The following is a 23,525-nucleotide window of genomic DNA, read 5'->3' on the forward strand; positions in this document are numbered from 1 at the left end:
ACTCGGAGTTATTCAGTAGCTGAGTCCAAGGTCAGGAAGTCAGGAAGGTCCAGGAAGTCAGGAAGGTCCAGCAAACCTTCTTCCTTGGAAAACCTAGGTCTTCCTTCCAGAGCCTTCCTGCAGGCCTGAGGCATCTATACAACTATATCGAGCCTATCCTGTCCTCTGTCCAACACACCCAGACCAAGCCCATGTGTGCACACCTCTCCCCTTGTAAGCTCCCAGACCTTGCTACCTACCCCTTGGTTCAAGGGGATCTTGCCTGAACACCCAGGCACAGCTCAGGTTTCACTCACTAGTTATACATCATGGCTCCCAGTTACTCCCAGGGCCTCCATGTGAACTCCAAAACACCCCAGGAATTCTTTCAGCACATGCAGAGACTTAAATTACGGTGTCCTCTAAGTACACTGCTATGCCCCCCCAATCCCTCACCCCCCACCCCACCCCTGAGGCCCTCTCACAGCTGTCCCAATCTTCTCCAGTGCTTCCTCATTGATGGGGTAGCGCAGCTTCATTTTGCGGTACAGGGGGTGCTTCTCATAGTAACTGATGAGGTCAACCAGGCTGTCAAACTCAGAGTTCCCCAGCATCACAGTCTGGCCTTCCTGCTGTACTCGGCAATGCTTGATCTTTCCCTCAGCCCTTCACAATGACACGACAGTCAGCATGGCAGACAACCTAGACCCAGAAAACCCACACCCATCCAGCAGACCTCACCGGAAAGAGATGGCGTATGAGTTGGGCTCATTGCGTTTCCGCACCAGGAAGGCCCCATCACGGGGTACGCGCATCAGCATGTGTTCAGCCTGAGCTCTGGTCAGGCTTGCGTGGTACCACCTGAAAACCAAGCAGAGTCAGGCCCTGACTAGAACTACCCACACCCCCTCACCTCCCTGTTCCTTTCCTCACTCTTTGCTTTCATGGGCATTCGTCTGTGGGACAGGCTCTGAAAGGCGCATCTCAAACTCGTTGCAGCGCAGCGGTACTTGCTGATAGTGTGTGATGAGGTCATAGAGCGAGTCGAAGACAAGGTTATCTGTCAAGAAGAACTTAGGAGTCCCGGCATCCTGCCGGGAGTGGATACGGCAGTGCTGGACCTTCCCATTCCGCCTGAGGAAAGACAGGATGAGAGAGGCATGAAGAACAGGTCAGAGCTCCAAAGGATACATAACTAAGCAAAGCATAAAGTTTCAAAAAGGGAAGCCATTCTCCAAAGAAGCTTGGATAGTGAGCAGCCCCATAGGAGGTCATACAGATCAAACAAACACACATGTTTAAGTGCACACATGCCTGTGTAGGAAAGAATTATGTTGCACGGAAAACCTAGAGCCAAGGCAGAACTTTTAAGCAGTTATCCCCAAGTACTATGTCTAGTACAAGTAGACTAAACACGGGTATGGTGCAGATGTGGTTACCAGAAAGACAGCGTGTAGTCACCCACGAAGGTCTCACTTTCTCGCACTAAGAAGGAGCCGTCAGGAGCCCCAGTCTCAATGCAGTACTCAGTGAGCAGGCGCTCGGCAATGTGCCGCCCATCGCGCCCAGCCCCGAGCTTCCCATGGAACCATTTCTCACTGGAGTGCAACTCTGTGCTGCTACTGGCCTAGACAGGAGGACAACAACAAAGACACCCAGTGACTACCCAGTCCTCACCCACTCAACCCACTCCCCTGAACAATTCTACCTCCTTAGGCTCTTCTTCATCCTCATTGCCCTGGTCACTGCTGGTCTCCTCAGAGTAGTAGATCTTGCTACTAGTCAGAACAAAGTAGTGGGGATACCATTCCTGGAACAGATCACAGAAGACTTGTGAGCCAGAGTCCAATACACAGCCCCACCATGTCCAGGCTCAGCTAGACCTCACATGATTCACGGGGTCCTCCAAGTAGAGGATACCATTCTTGATGGAGTTACTGATGTCATTCTCAGAGTACATCACAGAAGTGGGCACCTCCTCATAGGCACTGCCTTCAGCTAGCTTCTTGTGCTGTGGAAGCAGACCAGGTCACAGCAACCATTCCACACCTAGTCCCATCCTTAACTCGGGGATCTTCCTACCAGTGTTACCACACCTTAATCAGGATTTTCCTCTTGAGCTGGTTGGGCGAAGGAAGTCCATCAGCAGCGATGTCCACAGGCTTGGTAAGGAGTGTGTCGCCAAGCACCTTTTTGAAGTACTGAGCCATGTTTCTCTGCTGGGCAATGCTGCAGTGGTCCTCTATAGACAGGATGACTGGGTATCTGAAGGGCAAGGAGTAAGTACAGTGAACCTCAGTCCAAATAGTTCCTTACAAAATGAAATGATGGGAAGCAAGGGCCTGGGGTACTTTATCCACAGGACCCATTGAAAGAGAGACGGCCACGTGCAGGGGCACATCAGGAAGCAGCTGGGAGGCACTGGGAACCAAGAAGTAGCAAGTGGTGCAAAAGGCAGCCCCTGCATTGGTGTAATCACGAGGCTTCCCTGTGAAAAGACTTCCCACATCAAATAGGTCAGGAAAGATGAGAAGCGGCCTCCGAATGCGGCTTGAGGGTCCTTTCTGTGCTTTGAGAGAGAGGGGACTGCAGGCATGGTGGTTGCTAGCAACTGGGGACAGCTCACAGGAACGGAGCTGACCTGAGACAAGTTACAGAAATGCTTTTTGAGGATGAGATGAATGTGAATGCTAAGCAGAGATGCAGGAAGCAGAGGCAAGATCAGGAGGCTGGCTGGAGCAAGAACAGCAGAGACAGGAGTGGGGCAAGCTACGTGAGCGGTCCTGGGAGGGGGAGGACCTTCTGGAAGCTGCCCATGTCCTCCACACCTACTTACTCTGAGGCTACGAAAGCATGCTCCTTGATGGTGTGCAGGACATCTGAGAACTTGATCTTGGTGGTGAGAGTATGCCCATGGTAAATGACTGGCATCCCATCTGGGCCATCCCAGCAGTCCACTAAGGAACATCACCATGGTCAAACAGGCAGGCCTCCCACCTTCCCTCTCCAACCCCTAGGCCCCAACGCACACTCAATGCAGCGACAGCCCATCCTCAGGCAGCGAGCGTAGGCTTCTAGGGAGGACTCACTGGAGAACTGGTCCCCAGTCAGGTATCTGGATAAGAAAGGACAGACAAGTATGGTCTGGTGGGCCTTCCTCCCTCCCTAGAAAAGGCTGGATGAACAGAGGTGTACTTACGTATTATGTGAGGAAGAGATCCAATAGTGAGAGAGAGGGTTGTTCATGGTGTCTGAGCACACAGCATCCAGCTGGGAGTTCCACACACTGTTCTCTTTGGAGAACAGAAAGGTGACAAACTACAGGAATGAATGTGGAGGAAAAAAAGTGTGTCCTGGCTGCCATTTGGGATGGAAGTGGGCGCACCAGAGTGCAAACATGCTCAACTGTGCTAGCAAAGAGGGCAGGAGCTTGCTGCAACAGCTTCTAGGGCAGAGGAGGGTTCTGGTCACCCCACCTGCTTCTCTAACAGAATGGTGGGGGCTCACCTCATCCAAGAAGAAGTATGGCTCCTCAATCTCTCGCAAGGGGTCTCGAAGGAAGTTGAGCATGAATTCCTGCACCTGGAGCCGGTCGACAGCCCACAGCTCCTGTTGGGTGGAGAGAGTCATGGAAGACGGCTCCAATGATGGACCCACCCTTCAGCCTGACTCCCTGGCCCAGCCATACCCCCTGGTACTCTAGGAGGAACTGCTGGAACTCAGAAAGGGACACTCGGCAGAGCTCCGGCCGCTCTCCAGTCCTGCGGGGAAAGAATAGAAGTACCTGGCAGCTGGCTGACTTGATCAATAGACAAGAGACGGACCCCTTGCAACTCCCAACTAATGTAGACACCAAATGGTTCACCATGCCTCACCCCCCACCCCAACTGCTTCCCACCTGGGTCTGGAACCACCCAGAGAAGAACCCCAACTGACTGTTCCAAACCTCAAAGCGCTGGTTTCCAAGAACGGGAGGTCCATCTGCAGGAAACAAATCTGGTTAGGGAAAGTTCTGAGAGACCATGCTGGAAGGGCTCTGAGGAAAAGGCTAGGGAACAGATTCTCGGGGGGTGGGTGGGGTAGGGATGCTGGAGCCATGGCACTCAAAAGCTCCAAGGCAGGGCAGCAGGGCTAGGAAAGGAGTTGGGACAAGGACAGGGGAGGGCAAGAGGCTCATGCACCGTCTTCTGAGCGCTGTACATGAGGCTGCGGTACAGTTGAGCAAACTGCCCGTAGGTGATGTCCCCGCTGCGCTGTTCTAGGTCCTACATGACACAGAGCAGAACTGCCAGTCAGGCCCCTTATGAGAAGCTGTTGGCCTCCCCTGCCCTAGCAGCAGATAGCCCCTTATATCCATTACCGTCAGCCGTTCTCGGAGGAAGCGCATGTTGGGGACCCGGTAGTTGACCTGTGACAGCATGTTCTTCAAGTCCTTGGCTGATATACTGAGAAAAAAAGGGTGTCTTTCTGACCTGTACACTAAGCCCACCTGAGAGGCTGGACAAGTAAACAGTTATACTCTGGGAACCTGCAGTCCTAAGGGCAACATTGGGTCAAAGTTCATGGTGTGACAGATGGAAGTCCCTTCCTGTCTCTGGACCTCAATTTCTCCATGTGAATAAAGAAAAGCTCCATATTCTAAAAGTGACCATGCTCAGGAAAGCAGGTCAGGCAAGAGGGGAAGGATAAGCCATCTCTAGCACCTGCCCCAGCTCTGAGCTCACCTGCCTGTCCAGAACAGGGCAGTGCCCACTCATGCCTGCCACTTACTCAGATATCCTGGGACCCACAGTCCCTAGACTCATCTACATCCCAGAATAAGCAGCAGGGAGGAAAGCATGGGCACGCTTAGCCACATGTAACTGCTGCCTGGGCACACTCCGGAGACTGAACAGTAAGCTGGCTCTAGGAAAAGTCAGAGAGAGCTACCCTCTAGGCATGGGGGCTAGGACAAGGACCTGTCAACAGAACGAATAAAATGGAAAAGGATGCTCTCCTTGGAGTGGGTACTGGAATTAGAGGGCACACCTCCTCTTTTGGCCTAAGAGTCAGATAGGAATGACCAAAATTCCCTAAGGGCTCAGATCTGCAACAATGTTTGAATGCTCTGGAACACTGCTTCTCACCCTTCCTAACACTGTGACCCTTCAATACAGCTCCTCATGTTGTGGTGATCCCAACATAAAATTATTTTCATTGCTGCTTCGTAAGTGTAATTTTCTGTTATAAATTATAATGTAAATATCTGATGTGCAGATGATCTTAGGTGGCCCCTGTGAAAGGATTGTTTCACTCCTCCAAAAGGGGTCAAGACACACAGGTTGAGAACCACTGCTCTAGAGTCAGTGTTTATTCTGCATGGGGGCACTAGGTCATTTGACCCTCAGTCAGCCAAGTAGCTGTTGTCACCAGACCTCATTTTCCAACAAGGAGACAGAAGCTTCGGTCCCCACCCTTTCCCATCTGCATACAAACAAGCTATTCCTTTTGTCTTCCCCTGCACTCACTCCCTTTATGCCCCTGAACTGCTAACCACTGGGCTGAAGCTGCTATTCCTACAATGTTATCAAACATAAGTGTAATAAATTTACTCCCCCATCCTAGCTTCTCATGTGGTACTAAGTTTGGAGTCAGCCACTGGGCCTCTTCCCTTTTCTTGCTATCTGGGTCTCTTATGTGACCATCTCTACTCCCAAGACTTTCCATTTCACCTGCACACACCCCTGTGTTACAGCCCCAACTCCTCATCTGAACTCATTCTACCTGCCTGGTGACTTCTCATCTGTACCTGGACATCTACTATGCATCACAAAAATTTCACCCACACTGAACCCTAAGCTCCAACAATGTGTTCCTGCCACTGTGTTCCTGACCCAGCAATGGCATCTTCAATTTCCAGTTGCTCAAGTCAAAAATCCTGACCTCTCTGATTCTTCTCTCAGACGTCTGAAAATCGAAGGATTAGGAAATTCTTTAAATATAATTTTAAACAATATAGCCCAAATCTAACTAATTCTATCTGAGCCCTCTCATCTTCCACCCAGAATACTGGAATAGTGTCTTCACAGCTCTCCACTCAACAGAATGATTTTGAGTGTGCTGGCTAGCTTTATGTCAACTTGACACAAGCTAGAGTCATTTCTCAATTGAGAAATTACTCTGTAAGACCCAGCTATAAGTAAGCCTGCAGGGCATTTCCTTAACTAGTGATAGGTGTGGGAAGTCCCAATTCATTGTGGGTGGGTAGAGGGGACCCAAGGAAGGTGGTCCTGGATTCTATAAGAAAGCAAGGTGAGAAACCACAGGGAGCAAGCCAGTAAGCAGCACCCCTTCATGGCCTCACATTGGCTCCTGCCTCCAGGTTCCTGCCATTTTGACTTCCTTCAGTGATGAACAGTGATGTGGAAGTGTGAGCTGAACAAGCTCTTTCCTCCCCAAGTTGCTTTTGGCATGGTGTTTCATCACAGCAATAGTAACCCTATCAAGGACACTGAGCAAACTCGAAGCCAGGGCAGGTCACTCTGTACCTACCATGACTTCCTGCCTCTGGGGACTCTCAAGAGAGCCTTGCCACAGTACAAGTTACATATAGAGCATGTCATTTGGTCTTTGCTTCCTCCAGCTGCACTGCCATCCACCCTTCTAGGACCCAGAGCCAGCACTGTAACCCACTCTAATGAACTACTTGTGTCAGAACTCCCAGTCCCTCTCAAGGTAGCTCAGTTCTATGGGTCCTCTGGCTCAAATGCACAATTGTTCTTGGTGCATCTATCCACTGGTTGGACACACCCCCCCAGCTTAGCACCTACCGATCCTCACGGTTCCGATCCACTGAATAGAACTGCTTCCGGAGCCACCTGGAGAGAGAGAAGCCTGAGGTGAGGTCCTTCTCTAACTAAGGGAAAGCCTGGGGAGAAGAGCAGTTACTGTCTGTGCAGAGGCCTCAAGTCTCTGCCTCCTTTCACTTGGCCCAAGACATCTGGTCTTAACCCCATGAAGATGAGTCTTACCTCTCAATCTGCAGGGGTGTGGCTGCCTGCAATGTATCCTCCATCAGCCAAGTTAAGCCCTTAATCCACATGTTCACTTCATCCTCAGATGTGGCTGTGAGCAGAGCAAAAGCTGAGCTAAGAGCACATCCTCCCACAAGAGCAAGGACAGCCAGGCTTTCCCCTTACCTACATCCTGCCTCCCCTAAGCCCATCTCCCACCTTGCAGGCTCAGGGTCTTCAGGCGGAATTCCATCCCATAGAGGATGACAAAGCAGTGTGACTGGTCTGGCCGGAAGGCAGGGTCTTCTTGGTAGCGGTCAAAGTCCCGTGATGTCTTCCCTGGGCGGATCTCCTTGATCTCACGGATATCAACTAGGAAGGTAGTAAAGGCCAAGGTCAGGCTGAGATCCACACAGCCAGCATCAAAGGAAGCTTGGTGTGCTTTTCTCAGTCATTTCCACACCTTCCTCCCTTGGGGAATGGACCACAAAGAGACAGACTGAACCCACTCACAGTTACCCCAGGCGATAGAGAGAACTGGGCTTATCTAAAAGAAGGCTTTTTTTTTTTTTTGGGTGTGTGTGTGTGTGTGTATTTTAAAGGCTAAGGCTCTTTGGGGACAGGGAGATAAATGTATGTGTTAACCCTTCCCTATCTTTGTTCCATCACTGGGAGTATAGGCTATAACCCTGTACCTGGAGCAGAGCTGGACTCCAGAAGGAGAAACAGGGATCCAAGGCAGTTAGTTCCTTGTGGATCTCTTTCTAACACAATACACACAGACACCCAATTGTAAAGTCCCAGAGGCAAGGCTGGGCAAGTCTAGATGGGTCTCAGACTCCCAGACAGATCCTTGGATCAGGCCCAGAAAACTGGCAAATCCTGAAATGGCACACACCCCAAAGACATGTCCACACCAGTCTTAGCAAAGGCCTAGTTCTAGCCAAGGCCAAGGCTCTTCAAGAATGCCAGGCATCCTTATCTCAGCTACCAAGGACTTCTCCACTGTTCCACTATTCTCACAAGCAAAGGTGAGACAAGTACATGGGCCTGAGAGGTAAGTGATCCTACGGGCTACTAACTGGAGTAACAGATAAAAGCAACTGTAAGCTAGCGACACATTTAACACCTCCCAATTATAGTCTCATCAACTAAAGAGCCAGGGGTCTGACTTAATCTCACAGGATAGTGGAGTGGGAGGCTGCACGGACTCAGGTTAACTGTGAGTTCTTGGCAGAGAGACAACTACCCGGCGTCCCCTGTTCCACTTGTGAAGGGTGGTAAGAACAACAGAGAGGATGCTGGCAAGACCGGAAGTGAGGCTGAAAGCGCAGGCAGGAGCTGAGTAGCACACGGAGGGAATGGTTCCTCAGCCACACGTGCTCAGATGTGGACTCTGAGAGGCCCTGCCACTGCTGTCCTGAATGAGCAGGAACGTGGGCAGAAATAAACAGCCCAGGAAGAGAGATTCCCCTTAGCTTGGGAACTTCTTACAATGTTCGTACAGTCGTTCTTCTCACTAGATTCTAGTTCCGAACACCAGCATGGCCCCAACCAACAGCTCGTAGTCTTCCTTTCTTGTCCCTTGAGCCAGCCACAGCAGCATCATCTGTACCCCCTGGAACAGTGACATCTCTTCTGGCCCTATCCCTGGCTCTGTTACCACAACCAGCACTGGCTGTACCTGGATCCAATACCGCCCCCCAGCAAAGCCCTCAGGTCTACCCTCCGTGCCCTGACTTTCCTTGTTGGTGGGCATAATTCTCACCAACTCTCCATTCTTCCTGACTCTTCTGCACCATAAACGGTTGTTTGGATACCTGGCCCTATAGGCCCAATCACTCCCCTCCTGAGGATACCACTGCTTCACAGCCTTTGAGGTTCTCTGACAGGGCTCAGAGCTTCTTCTGGAGCTTTTTGTCTTGCCCTCTTCTGTGATCCTTCCAAACCAAGCTAGACCTACAGCAAGAACAGCAACTGTTCCTGCCCCATTTTATCCTGGAGCCTGGTCTGCCCGGTTCTCATTCTCTGCCTGGATTCTCTTCCACTGAAGATCCCATGATATGCTCACCCTACAGTGTTCACCCTCTCAACGCCCCATACTGCTATGAAATGTATGTCACGGTAGGCAGAGTCCTTCCAGTACCCACTGAGTGACTGAATGCAAAAATGAGAAAAATGTAGGCACATGGTTCAGTGAAGTGAAAAGGTATGGGGGATACAGTAAGATGGAGGCATTCTACTTGGTTTTAGAACCAGCGTGGGGAGAGCTGGGTTATAAATGCACAACTTGAAAACAGTTTCTGTAAGTGGGAGGAAGAACCTCCATTGGGGGAAATGCCTGCATTGTATACCACACAACCACCATGAACTCTACCCTTTGAAACAGAAACTAGAATATTCTTCCAGTGCAAAGCTATCATTCCCCTCCCACACATTCACACACACACACACATGCACACTCACACACACCTACCTACATGATCCACAGTTAGGGCCTTTCCTGTTGCTGCCCACCAGATGCTACTAGCTATATATACAATAAGGTGTGTATACAATAGGAAGGCAGCTATAAATTCTGTCCAAAGCTCATGGTTAGGCCACATGTGATTCCCACATGTGATTCCCATACGTGCATGTGTGTGTGCGTGTGTGTGTGTGTGTACATATGTGGGTCCCAGATGAGCTCTAGCCTGCTCTGTATTTGCATAGAGTCCAATCTAAAATTCACAGCAGGCACATGGTTAAATAGGGGCCTGGTAGGCACAGAGCAGAGAAGCCAGGTACACCACCCTTCTAAGACACATTTGTTACACTGATCCCTTGCTCTTCCTCCCATAAGGAGATACCAGCATGGCCCTGATACCCTCCACATTCATGAAGTCAGAATCAGAATGAAAAGACCTAACAGCAATGAAATAGTCTATCATACCCTTGGAAGCACACCCTGTGTTATTGCTACCCATCCACCTGCATACAGGACAAATACTGCCATTCCTCTTATCTGAGAGAGCGTAGGCTGGTTCCCAGGAGCCACCATCACAGGGAAGACTCCCTAATCAGACATAGCCTCTGCTTTAGTTGCCAGATCTAGGTGAGACTTTCTGTATGTCAGGAATGACGTACGTACGTGCGTGTGTGCGTATACATGCTTGGATGTTTATTCCCTATGTCTGGAGCCCCATGAGCCCCCTTCTCCCTAAAAGCTATGGGAGAGGAGTATTTAGCAGAACACCGTGGAAAGGAAAATCTAGGATACTGATACCCAGGGGCTGAGGAAGTGAAAAGAAGATATTTTTTCACAACCAAGGGACCATGATGACAACTGAGGGCTTACTCTGACCTGAATGGGTGCAGCCTAGCTAGCATGGCCTGTCAGAATCTCCCATATATACAGTCCTCCAAGACCAGGGCTCCAGGCCAAAAAAGAAGGCTTTCCCAAGTTTTAGGAAAGCTGGGCTGCTTGGGAAGTAAGGGACACTCAGTTCTTCACACTTAATCTTCATAAACTCTTATAAAGAAATCAAGACTTGGTTTTTGTTTTGTCTTTTCTCTTTCTTTTTTGAGACAGCCCTGAATCTTGCAATTCTCCAGATTCAGGCTCCAGAGTGCTGAGATCACAGGTGTGAGCTACCACGACAGACTCTTCTCAAAGGGATTTGGATGATGTAGAACCACCCACACCTATGCCAAGGACTAGCAGCACATGGAGACTCTGAGACCAGTTAGTCTGGTATACCAGGGAGAATGCTGGGGGGTCTGCGCTCCTCAGTGCCCCTAGTGGAGATCTACCTACTACTACACCCTCAGAAAGCCTGCCCTGACATCTGCTTCTGAAGCTGCCAGGGCCAGTAAGAAAAAGGAAGAAGCACAGGGCCCTTCAGGTCCAGCTGTGAGGCTCTGGCAGGTCCTCACTCTTTCGGGTTCAGTTTCCCAACTGGAAAGCACTGAATTCCTCCACTGTACAGTAAGGGCCTTGCTGGGAAGCACATGTCTTTGTCCCTAATATTATTGACATGGGGCTTAAGAAAGATAGCTCTGTGGAAGATGGACACAGAAGCCTGCTAGGGCTCTGATCAGAGGGCAATCTGGATCCTCTACGAGTTTTATGTAGATAAAGGCCACCAGGGAAAGAATCCAAGCAGCCATTTCACAGTTCACAACTGGGCCATACATGATGAGTTCTTTGTGGGGAGCAGGACTCACATTCTGATTAGCATATGCAAAGATGAGCTAAGGTCCTGCTTCCTGAGCCCATAGCACCCCAACCAGCACACTCCCCACAGGCATGTATACTCCAATGGTAAGTCCAGGAAAAAAAAAAAGATACCAGTAACAATGGTTATTTATCAGTGAGGGGATGCACATACCACTACCCAAACATCCACCTGGGGGTATCAGCCCTGATCTTCCCCACCATGACAATCTTTTATACTTTGCTTTGGAAGGAGTCAAACTATGTTTGCTGCCTGGAATTTGGAACCATCTCTAAGATCTGAGGCAGATGACACAAGACAAAATTTGTAAGATCAAACTGTGTGCAATAAGGCCAGAGACTCTGGAAAGGCAACCTACTCCCCTTCCAACCCCTCCTCTCCTCTCTGTCTTCCTCAACACAGGGACAGTCTCCTGACTGAGATACTAAGACTAGAGATCAGCCTTACTAAGCATGTAGCATATGGACCTGCACAAGCTTACACAGACAGCAAGAACCTTCAGGGCATGCCAGGAATGGTGGTCAGTGTCCCTCTAAAAAGACTTAGTGGTGCATGACTTTAATCCCAGCACTTGAAGGCAGGCCCCACTTCCCAACCTTCAGGTTCAGCACACGCCTGCTTGCTGTCAGCTCTCCTGCCCATCACAGGACAACCACCCTGTACATCCAGGGCAAGCAGTCTATAACCTAGGACAACAGGAACACTAGAGGAAGGGAATTAAAGAATGGTGCACTAACCCCTTTTAAGGGTTCTTCAGTACACAGGCCATGGGAACCAAGCCACAAAACCGAAGACCTTAATTTAGAACCAAAACCTCAAATCCTAGCATTCCCCACCTCCAAAAGCCACTTTTTAAACAGCCCCACAGATAGATATCCCCACATATAGGGTCACAGAGTCACATGGCAAAGAGAGAGTGGCACCAAGACACACTGTCCTCCCTATGCCTGTGCAGCAAGCGGCTACTGCCACACCAGCAACTATGGATGAAAGGAACAGTGACCCCTCCTTGGAATCCTAGCCAAACCAGGTTATACCACAACAGACTGCCTTCAACACCCTGACTGAGAAGAGCAGCTGGGCCTGACTGAATGCAGCCTCTTTCCTATCTTGGTAAACAGGAAACAGCCATTCAGACAGCGGGATAGAGGTCCATGAGATCCCGACACAGGACCAAGGCACCTTGCACTGACATGAACAAAATTGCTTCAGGGTACAGTTGCATGGTACACAGTCCTCACCAATACACACGCCACTTAGAGACTAGATTCTAGGTGGCTCTTTTCTTTAGGTAAATGAGGGATGGAGGGCCCAAGAGGTTGCATCACATGGTTACCCAAGGCAGATGGGGCTCTGGAGTGTCTCCATGGTACTATCAATGAAAAAGGAGGCCACAGAGGGCTCCACACTGCCCAGGCAGGCAGCCCTCTTCCCTAAAACATAGCATATCTAGGTCCCAAAGGAAGGGAAAAGAAGGCCCATACAGAACAGAGCCCGAAGAGACCTCACCACCACTTGAGGTTCATTCACTGGTTCGTTCCATGACTCTGTTGGTTACCAGGCATCTATCTACTTCACACAAGGCCCTGAGCTGGGTCCTGGGGAAACATATCAATAGGCATTGAGTTCCTGCCCTTCTGAAAAATCCCAGCCTAAGGAGGAAACAGATGGGGAAGCAGATAACTATGAGGTCATGCAAAGAATGGAACAGCAGGGAGACATCTGCGGTGCTGTGTGTGCACAACCTCCCTTCTATTTGCTGTTCCACTTTTGACTTTTTCCACACAACCATGCCCAGACTTTCCTGCTTCTTTGTGAGCTATAGGCCGACCCCCATTAAACATGGGCCAAAGTCCTCTCCTATTCTGGTGCTCTGCCCTCTCCTCAATGACAGTCATGCCCACAGCTGTATTTCCTTCTGATTCACACAACAGTGCTAGCCTCTGTCTGGCACTACACTCCAACTGCTCACTTCCTATTCCTATCTGTCCACCTAAGGAGAACACACACACACACACACACACACACACACACACACACACACACACCTAAACGAAAGACAAACTTCAAACCAAATATTGTCCTCTCTCACCTAAAACCCTAGGCTTCTTTTGGGTACACCAAGAATATTGCCATCCAAACAGGTCCATGAACTGAAAACTTCAGAGCCACCCACTAAGATTCCCTTTTCTCAAGTCTAGCAAGATGGTTCAGCAGGAAAAGGCACTTGCTGTCAAGCCTGATAACCTGAGTTCAATCTCCAGGACCCACATGGTGGAAGAAGAAAACTAACTCCCCCAAGTTGCTTCCTGACCTGAAAACATACACACTTTTGAAGTTTTTTATTCCTTTGTTTCTCATCAACCTCAATCCAACCCTCCAAATTCAGCTGACTCTGTTATCCACAGTGAGCAACTGTAAGAAGGACATCATGCTAGGTTCGAGAGCTTGACCATAGGAGGAAGGATTAGGTTTGCACCATGCTAGAAAGATTACGTTAAACAGAGCTTACAGACATTTCTCAGAAACTGCAAAGCACAGAGAATGAGGTTGCTGGGTAGGGAGGGCAGCAGCATCAAGAGTGGCATCTGGCACCATCACTAATCTTTTGCACATTTGCTATGCACATTACATAAGACTCTTAATTAAACCATGCTCTATCATCCTTACAACTAATACTATGAAGCAAGTATTAAGGTTCACATTTCCCAAGCAAGGACACTGAACAAAGAGTGGTTAATGATCCTACCCAAGGTGACAGTTGGCGAGGTGGCAGAGCCAAAGATATTTCAATGCCAAACTGTATGTGCCCTGGGCTTGCACTCTGTGCTGCCTTGGGATTCCTGTGGGAAGCAGCCAAGTGTGACAACACAGGGAGGGTGGCAGGGCTCCAGGCTGCACCATACATGCTGCTGTGTGGCACTCTGTAATAAAAGTCTTATGTATGTTGTTTTAAATTTTATTATTATTGTGTGTGCGCACATGTGATGTGTCAGGGTGCACACATCCCATGACACTTGGGGAGGCCAGGGGATACCTATGGGTTCCAGTGATTGAAGGTCACCAGGCTTGCATGGCAAGCGTGTTTACCCACTAAGCTCTCTCTCTCTCAGTGTGTTTTAGGGCTGTCTCGCTGTTTTTGTAAATTACTTGAGGACATGGACCATGTCTACGATCTTCACTCTTCCATCCCAGTAGGAACTTAACAAGTGTGCCAGTTTTGTTTTTTGGGTTTTTTTTTTTTTTTTTTTTTTTTCCTATAATCAAAGTCTTTCTTGGCTGACCAACCTGCTCCTAAGCCTTGATGCCTGCAGATGTCTCTGCTGCCCTGTCTCTGCAAGGCCCTCCCAGAGGGCAGAGAACAGACAATAGTTTGGGAGGTGAAAGGGGAATCTGGGATCTCCCTCTCACAGACAAAGCACAGCAGCTTCAGACTAAAGGGGGAGAGAAGAGGTGCTTGGGGGAGGGAGGACTTCCCTTAGCAAAACTCCTCAGCAAGTTCTCACCTGTTGCTTGTGCAAGTAGGGCCAGGCTTAAATCCAACAGAAGGTCACAGGGGTTAATTCACAAAGACAAAGGAAGCCATCAAGTTGGAGGCTTAGATGTCCTTTGATGCAGATGTCTTACTTCTGTACCCCCAAACTTTTTCCTGCCTTAGAACTGCATGGCCCAGCCCCTCCACAGCACCTGCCACACTCCCTAGGTCTTGCCAGCCCAAGCCACCCCTTTTTCTTCCTAAAGAAGCAAGGGCCCAGAGAAAGATCTAGTCTCTGCCTTCAACCCTCTGGGCATGTCATTCTCTGTCTTCCCAGGGAGCCTAGCTTAGATTCTTTGAAATTCTCTCCACCTGTCAAGTAAGAGAGAGAGAGACCTTGTGACCCCACCCCCAGTGTTAGCAATCTCTCACCCCATCACCCACCAACACACACCCTAGTACGGAACTTCATGTTTCTAGTATAGGCCAGTTCTCAGAGAAGTCAGGACAGCCTCTTAGGAGCAGTCTGGCACCAGGTACTTTGCTTTCATGTCACTGGTGGACTCAAGAGGACCGTCATAACCCCCTGACAAAATGCCATTGTAACCTTCCAAACCTCCCTGGCAGATATGCCAAGCGGTCTCAAGAAAGGCCACGATCCCAGCTGGGACTGACTACGAAGACAAGCACATTACCCTCCATTATACTGTGGGTGAATAAGTGCCTGGGTGGAAAGATAAAGCTGCTCCGACACGTGGAGCATCAGTGGGGACTGCTGAGTGGGACTTCAGAGCCTCAGAGAAGAGCATCTCTACCTGGCAAATGAGGGCAGGGTGAGCTGTGCTGACCTACTACCTCCAAAGGCTGAGAACCCTGTGGGACCTGTGGCTAACTGAGGTTTCCCTCCCCTTAGGCTAATCACCCTATGAACGTAGGCCCACTATCAGGGCCTGAGGCTAGAATCTCCCCAGCACGAACTCACATCTACCTACACAGTCAGAAATTACTGCCAAAGCTTTATTCTTACCACAGCTATGGCCAAGCCAAGGACACTCTGACACTCAGGTACACATGTCCTCAAGAATCACTTCATAAGACTGCAACTCACAGTATCTCCTGGAAGCCAATCCCAAAATGAATGCCCCACTGGAGCTGAAAAAACTCAGACCCACAAACAAGTGTGGGCTACCCGCATTGTCTTACTGGTCTGGCCAGTACACGCTTCACAGTGTCTGTGTTCTGCTTCTAAGCACAGGGAGAACCTCTACCCAGTACTGAAGTCTCAGTCAATAGGGATGGAACTCTACAGAGCAGGGGGAGCTGCCAGAGAGAGGCCAACTCCACCTGGACCCTCCGGCTCAACCCTCAGCACTTTAAGATAGTACTGTCTTTTGTCAGCCCTGGTTTTAAATCTGTGGCATGTTCTAGATTGCAAACTCCCCAAGATCAAGGACACGGCCATCTCTTTTTCTTGCTTCCAAAATTCTCTCTGCCTAGCCTGGGTTAAATAAAGGAGATGTCAGTCTTCTGCTGGAGAAAGCCTCGTCCCATTTACTCCTAAATTTTGCTGAAGCCAGGGCCTCTGGCCAACACGGGAAGGGCCAGAGCCGGAAGGAAGCAGCAGAGCCTATACACAAGGCCTCTATGCGGGCTATAAAAAGGGGCCCCTCCCTGCTTCCCCCAGGATGGGCCTGGTTCCTAGGAGGTGAGGGTAGAGTGCTAACACTTGTGCCTGGGCACAAAGCCACTAGAGCCTCTCAAAGGCTAGCCCAGCACCACCTCAGCGCTCTTCATGAAAGGAGGGGGTGAGAGCACCAAGGCCTGAGCCAGGCATGCAAGTAGAGACTCTTGAGGTCAACTGCACTATCCCCGCCACCTCTCCCTACTGCTCCCAGTATGCAGCCCATGGCCCGGTACTCCTTTCTCTGCTCTCCAGGGGCTAACAAGCAGATTCTCTAGAAGCCTCAGGAGCCTGGTTTTCCAACTCTCTGGAGAACCCACGTATGAAGCAAAGGAGCCGTGGAAGCAACCATGCTGAGAGGCTGTAGGAAGCTCTAAGTCTGCAGTTACAGGGTAAACACGGAAGCAGCAACAGGCGATGCTTAGGGGGCAACTCAAGGAAGTCTAAGGGCAGGGACATTCTGTAAGGGCTTCAAAGTTTAAATGCTTAGGCAGTCTCTCAGTGGTCGCCTAGCTTTACGTAGAAAGGCATTCCTCCCCAACCACAATGTTCCAAATTCCTCTCTAGCCTAGTTTGCTCGGTGTTCAGGTCTGCACCCCAGGGCTGACCTAGAGCATCGAGGCCACACTCCAAAGACAGTGGCATAGCATAGATGGCCAGTACATGTAGCATAAAGGACAAATGAACCTTTCTGCCACCAGCCCCAGGTCAGGGCCTTTGTCCTTGCAGCATGCCATCAACCATCCTTTGGACAGAGTGGCCCTGCTTGTTTCCTTCACAGCACTCACCACACCCTGTAATTATTTGTCTGGCTGTCTCTGCCCTAACTGTATGTTCACTGGACTTAACAATGCTTGCCAGTGAGAAGCCAGAGCACACGTGGTGCCTTGCTTGCTCAGTGATCCAGTGAGGCCCAAGGAAGCCAGACTTCTTTTTTATTGAGATTTATTTTTATTATATATGAATATTTGCCTGCATGTATGTCTGTATACCACATGCATGAAATGCCCATGGAGGCTAGAAAAGGGTATCAGAGTCTCTGCTAGGACAGGATACAGATGGTTGTGAGACACCACATAGGTGCTGGGAATTACACTTAGGGCCTCTGGAAGAGCAGCCACTGTTCTGACCACTGAGCCATCTCTCCAGCCTCTCCCCTCTCTTCGTTTTTAAAGAAAGTGGCTAAGTTGACATGAAGAACAACCTATTTTATTTAGTGATCTGCTGATACCATAAACTGGCAGAAGCAGGAAAAACCCTACCCAACTCAGTGTGCCCACACACAGCAGTCAGGCACACCCCACACCTGATGAACTGGTGTATCAGCACAGGAATGGAGGCACACTGGAGTGAGTCTGTTGTGAGGGAGCCTGGAAAGGAGTTTCTTGGGAGCCCGGGAAACCTGTGCCTCATGACCCTTTCCTCTGTTCAAGTGCTGATGGTTGTTACCATGCACAGGGGGAGAAAGTCCGGGGATGAGGTGCTCTGGCTTCCATGTCAGGTAGGACCTTCACTGTAGGAGGGGAAGGCCTGGAAAGGCTAGGTATCTGGCTATGTAAGGACCATGGCCAGAACAAGAGCTGGAGGCTCCGGTATGGAGGCAGTGAGTGAGCTTGTTCACAGACAAAAGCCCAGGCTGAGTAAACACACCTGACCAGAGTACAGAATAGGGGTTATGTATCTATAGAATGGCCCACCTTATTGTTACTTTCCTAGAGTGGGCGAATAAACAATACTATAGCAAGAATCATAAATCCCACATTTAACTATGATCTTCCCCCATGACCTCACTCTTGGGACCTTTGTTTCCTTCTTTCTGTGATAAGGACAATAATCCCTGCTTTCCTTGGATGAAATGAGCTACTGCTAAGAAAACACACCATGCGCTCCCAGAACATTATTCTAACACCAGATCCTTCTGATGCCCTGTCCTGTGTACCCAAACTCAAGGAGACAACGACACTCCATTGGTGTGAACTAGGTTGATAATCGGAGTCCTTAGGTATCAAATGCTGTGCTGGCCATTTTCACAAAAGTCTCATGGTTTTATACAATCTTACTTCATTAGCCTTAAGCTACCTTTTGTTTTTTGAGACTAGTCTTACTCTGCAGCCTAGGCTGGTCTATAACTCACTATGTAGCCAAGATGGCCTTGAACCTGCCACACCTAGCTAAGAATTCTTTTATAGAACTGTCTGATAAGCTAAAAAGTTAATCACCTAAGGACACAAGAACACATTTGAGTAGTCACAGCTCAGTTGCCAGGAGGGCAGGATTAGTGGCCCAAAGACACCGAGGTATTCTTGTCAGAGATTCCTCCAAAGCAGTGGAGTGCTCTGCATGGCTACATGGTGCACCAAAACATTCAAGTCCTACTCCACCACCCCCGAAGATTCTCCTAAGGTACACATTGACTTCTCTTCATGAGAGAGCAGAGAGGGGGAATATTAGTCTCCAATAGCAAGACCCAATAGCAGGCTGCTATAACCTCAGGCCTCACCACATCCTCTGGTGTATTCAACCTAGGATACACTGTCCTTGAAACCATGTTCCATAGGAAAGGAGACAGAATAAAAAGAGATGTAGAAGAAACAGTAGAAGCGGATGTAGCCCTACCACTCTGGGCTGTGGCAGAGCACTTCCTGGAAGACTGGGTGTCCCCTATCATTCAGAGCTAGGCCAATTCAATGTTGAACTGGCTTAGAAACAAACCAACATGATGTCTTCACCCAAGCAGCTGCTACCAGTCAACGGTCTTCTCTCCACGCAAATGCCCAGGGTAGCAAAAAGCCCTGATCACACAGGCACTGCTAAGAACTGCAGCTTCTTGGCCTTCATCAAAGGACTTGGTGGCCAGTACTAACTCTGACCACAACACACACATCTGTTCTCCTAACCTGGCCCTCCTGGGGACTCATTTCTCTCCTGTGAGTTTCCACACTAAGCATGTACACGATGCCACACTTGATGCCAAGCACTTTACACAACTATTCCTCCATTCCTCACAGGAACCTTGAAATTAGAACAGTTTGTAGACGAGAAGCTCAAAAGGGTAACTACACAGTGGAGGTCACAGAACAGGTGAGCTGGGGGTGGGACAACCCTTGCAGTCTGAGTTCTTGGCCCAGTGCAGACAACTACTCAACTCTGTACTCAGCCCCACTCACCCCGTTTTCCTCATCACTGCATTCTGTAACCAAGTAAGGTGTGTGCAAACATTTACTGAACAAATATAATGCCCATCATTTCAAGGGCCACCTGAAGCAATGCTGATGGTCAGGGTCCCTAAACTCTAACTCAAGTCTATGCTGCTATGTAGACCACCCCTTCCTGACACAAAGTCCCGGGAGAAGCTGGAGGTGCTAGGCTTCCTAGCACTGGGTATGCTCAGCTTTGCTAGTCATCTGTGAAGCAGGTTTAGAGGAAACAGCCCCATCTGGACGGGGGACCTGGAAACTCATACCAGGCAAGCTTGGGGTGCTGAGGAAATAGTAAGAGGTCTGACTTCCCCTGGAAAAATGAGTCTAAGAGGAAGCACATGGCAGGGATGGCTAGCTCTGAGATTCAGGCTCATGCTCCTGCTGTTCTCAATGGGAGTACTGATCCAGCACAAAGGGATCCTTGAGGACACCTACCTAATGTTCTCAGGTACCAGGGGTCTACCTTTAGAGCAGGTGGCTAACAGAGCAAAGGCCTATTCCTCACTGGTCAGATGCCCACAACCGCAGGGGCCACATCCAGCAATCACAGCATGTCTTTAATCTCCACCTGGAGCTACTGTGCTGACAGTGGTCCTCAACTGGCTGACCTCCCTAAACCTGGGTCTCAACCGTCTCACTGCAGAGGCACTATATGGGAAACTACAGAGCCAGAGACTAGGAGGGCTGTCCAGGGTGCAGATGCTCAAGAAGTCTTTCCCTGTAAATACCGTTTAAACATGGAAGTTTTGCTTCACAAGGAGCAATAAAGGCTACAGAAAACACAGGGTCAAGGCCTGCTGCCAACACAGCCCGAGAACAGTCCTTGTAAAGATTGGCCATGCAGCCAGAATGAAAAGTCTCTTTAGTACTAGGCAGGAAGTCTATGACTGCTTTTAACTCATTGAAATACTGCAACATAAATGCCGAACATGAGCCTAACTCTAGTCACACCACCACAAAAACAGTACCAAAGCACCTTCCACCCATTTCAAGCCAAGCTGCTGCCTCACACCAGAAGGTGCCTACTTGATTCACAAGTGCCAATGTGAGAGAACACAAGAGTTAGGAAATGGCGGTCTGTTCTTCAGGTCCATGGGCACCCTGAGGGCAGTGGCAGTCTTTCTCTACGGCCTGGTTTCAGGCAAGGCTAAGGTTATCAGCAAAAAGTCAAACATCTGAGGCACATGAGCAAAAGCAGGTGGTAGGGGACCCAGCCGGCAACTCAATCTCTCTCACAATCTGCAGGAGGCTGCAAAGATGGGAACCAAGGTAGTGAGGTGCAAATGGGCAGAAGTCGGGCAGGGCTTCAGTGGGAAGTCCCACTCACAAGGTGTGAACTCCAAACAGTGTGCCAGCCTTCAATCTGGGCCCCGAAAAGCAAAGGGCCAGGCCAAATGAAAATGTGCTTATCTCTGGGTGACCCTAGTGGGTCTGGGAAAATCAGGTCCTCTCCATTCCTGTTCCAACCCTCAAAGACCCGAGTGAGACAAAATAGACTAGCTGGTCCTCTCTCCAAACCCCCCCCCCCTTCTTTTCTGTTCAGGCCCCAACTTACAAAGACATCCAATATGCAAAACTCCAAACATTTTCTCTACAGAAACATGTTCTACATGAAGGGTGAGTGGATGGGTAAATGATGTGTGGCAAAATAAAAATGGTTTAGCCTTTTTTAGTGAGTAGTGTGTTAAGTAAATGTGACCCTCTCTCAGCCCTCCTCCCTCCAAGCTCTTTCTTAAGAGCCACATTAGACCTCCCTCAGAACCCCATCCCAGGGTCTAGGAGGACAGCATCATCTACCATGGCTATTGCTATGAACAGCTGAATTTTAAACATCTGCAATGTCTCAGCTCACATCTATTACATATTTAATTTAACACTTACTTTACATCAACTGTCTCACTTACTTCCAAGAATGTCCATTTATAGTAAATACACTAACTTAGAGAGGGGAGGGACCATGGCTCAAAGAAGGAAAGCACCTGGCTGGGTGACATACACGCTTCAAATGCATACCTGTCTTCAACCACTGAGCTGTACTTACTGCCTACTAGTCACATAATACATGGTTTAGAATGCAGTTTTTACCATAGCGCTAGCTATCAGGAAATTAATGCCACCCACCACATTGAACACAGGAAATACTACACATGTAAAAGAGGTGGTCCCACTTGCAACGCAGTGTCTGGGTGATGTTCTCAGGACCCCCTGAACTGTCTGCAGTGTCCACCCACCACTCTGGAAACTATGGTTTCTTGAATCACTGAAATGTTCTCAGTGGAGGTCAGGGCTGATGAGGTCCTGATGATGGCCAGGTGCCACTTCTGTTTGGTAGCTGTGTCACATCTGAAGTTTGTAGTGGAGGATGGCTGCCTTACCACAAAAACCTTCCTTCCTCCCCATCTACACACATGTACACCTACCCAGGAAGATCTGTGGAACCTTCCCTCCGTTGTTACTTCCTGACAACTCTCCCCCACCCCCCAACAAAGACCTAGTTCTAAGGCTAGATCAGTCATAGTCTCTTTGGGGTCCTTGTAAGAGCCATCTCAAAGCCTGGAGTTGCAAATACATCCATCTTCTCAACGGGGAGGACAGAACTGAGGTGTGAGGCCCATCCAGCCTCACACCAAGCAAAATGACTCTCAGAAGAGCTGAGGTTTCTCAAAACCTCTTCTTCACTCTCCCACCAGAGATCGTGTAAAACCGCCAAACTCAGGCCTGGGAAGACTGGGGCAGGAAACCAGGGGAGCAATTCTGGGCTCCCCTGAGGTCACTAGAACATCCAAAACAAAGGTCTGTCAACTCTTGAGAGTACCTGACCCCAAGGCCCTGCGAATCCTTCTGAATCCAAGCTCCTTGTTACAAGCTTGCAAGGCAAAGGAGCCTGGTAGTTTTACCAAGAGCCCCGGCTATGGCTCTGATGTCTACCTATTATCATAGACCTCCAAAACTCAGATTTGGGACAAAAGCAGCTTCCAGGAAAAAGGCAGCCACTGTTTTCTCTCAGCTTTTCTACCCCCACTCTCCCAAAGGCCCACATTCTTCCTTATCTCCAAGAGGGAGATGAGTAGGCCCCACTCTGCTCCAAAACTAGCCCTACCCCAACATCTGCCCGAGTTCTACATGGGGATTCCAAAGGTTCTTGTGCTCCTCCTGGAGCTCTCGGACTTTTCACAGGCTGCACTCTCTGGAGAAATGGCACTGGGCAGGAAGGTCTTGTGGGTCCCCCAGGTTCTCAGGCTGGGTAAGGGGCCCCTGCCTTGGCTTTCCCTCATCGCTGCTGACAGCGGTTTGGTTCTGGGGACCACAATCCCGCTCCACTTGCCCTGACAGTGAGGACTTTTAGGCCTCAGGGCAAAGTGCCTGGAACACTCCCCCCTGGGGGAGGGGGTGTCCTATCAGGTGATCCAAGACCCGGATGCCCCCCGCCCAGAGTATCCACCAGGGACTAGGCGGAGACCGGGCGCGAGGCGCGAGGCCCGAAAGTTTGCCCAAGTGTCTGGGAAGCGGGCGGGCGCGAGCCAGGCCGGGCAGGGGCGCACTTACTGGACCCCTCGATCTTGTCGGCGCCGCGGCTCCATGTGATCTGGCGCGTCTCCAACTTGACCTGGAAGGTCTTCCGTTCCGGCCGCTGCGACTTCTTGGAGTAGAACAAAGTCATGACGGTGCCCACCTCGAGGCTGCGGCAGAGGTGCAGCACCTCGGCTTCGGAGGGCGCGCCGGGCCCGCAGCCATTGGCGCAGGGGGTCGCGGCGCCCGCCATGCTGCAGCGACCTCGGCGACGCAGGCCGGCGGCGGGCCCGGGGCGGCGGAGGCGGAGGCGGCAGCACGGGAGGCGAGCGGGACCCGGTGGCGGCTCCTGCGGGCGGACACGGGGCGGGGACTGAGCGCGGGGGCGGGGCGCGGCGAGGCCCCGCCCTCGGCGCGCCGGGAACAAAGGCGCTCCCGGGGACGACCCCCGCCCGCCGCCGCGCCTGCGCC

The 23,525-nt window shown here is 50.2% G+C and overlaps 1 protein-coding gene across 1 annotated transcript in view; it reads right to left on the minus strand.

Annotated features, from left to right (window-relative positions):
- The window catches only part of Plcg1 (phospholipase C gamma 1), a 31,512-nt gene that overhangs the window by 7,668 nt on the left and 319 nt on the right, over positions 1-23,525 (minus strand). The window contains exons 2-20 of the mRNA XM_051187343.1: positions 23,091-23,403; positions 7,191-7,343; positions 6,990-7,083; positions 6,789-6,836; positions 4,340-4,424; positions 4,161-4,244; positions 3,926-3,960; positions 3,668-3,740; positions 3,487-3,588; positions 3,179-3,297; positions 3,009-3,094; positions 2,816-2,936; positions 2,076-2,244; positions 1,868-1,990; positions 1,688-1,789; positions 1,419-1,606; positions 913-1,113; positions 721-840; positions 465-645 (exon numbers count right to left, since the gene is read on the minus strand). Coding sequence (XP_051043300.1) covers positions 465-645; positions 721-840; positions 913-1,113; positions 1,419-1,606; positions 1,688-1,789; positions 1,868-1,990; positions 2,076-2,244; positions 2,816-2,936; positions 3,009-3,094; positions 3,179-3,297; positions 3,487-3,588; positions 3,668-3,740; positions 3,926-3,960; positions 4,161-4,244; positions 4,340-4,424; positions 6,789-6,836; positions 6,990-7,083; positions 7,191-7,343; positions 23,091-23,307 — 2,301 coding nt within the window. The 5' untranslated portion in view covers positions 23,308-23,403. The remainder of the gene's footprint in view (positions 1-464; positions 646-720; positions 841-912; positions 1,114-1,418; positions 1,607-1,687; positions 1,790-1,867; positions 1,991-2,075; positions 2,245-2,815; positions 2,937-3,008; positions 3,095-3,178; positions 3,298-3,486; positions 3,589-3,667; positions 3,741-3,925; positions 3,961-4,160; positions 4,245-4,339; positions 4,425-6,788; positions 6,837-6,989; positions 7,084-7,190; positions 7,344-23,090; positions 23,404-23,525) is intronic.

Source organism: Phodopus roborovskii, unplaced genomic scaffold (assembly GCF_943737965.1).
Source record: "Phodopus roborovskii unplaced genomic scaffold, PHOROB, whole genome shotgun sequence".
Taxonomy (NCBI): Eukaryota; Metazoa; Chordata; class Mammalia; order Rodentia; family Cricetidae; genus Phodopus; species Phodopus roborovskii.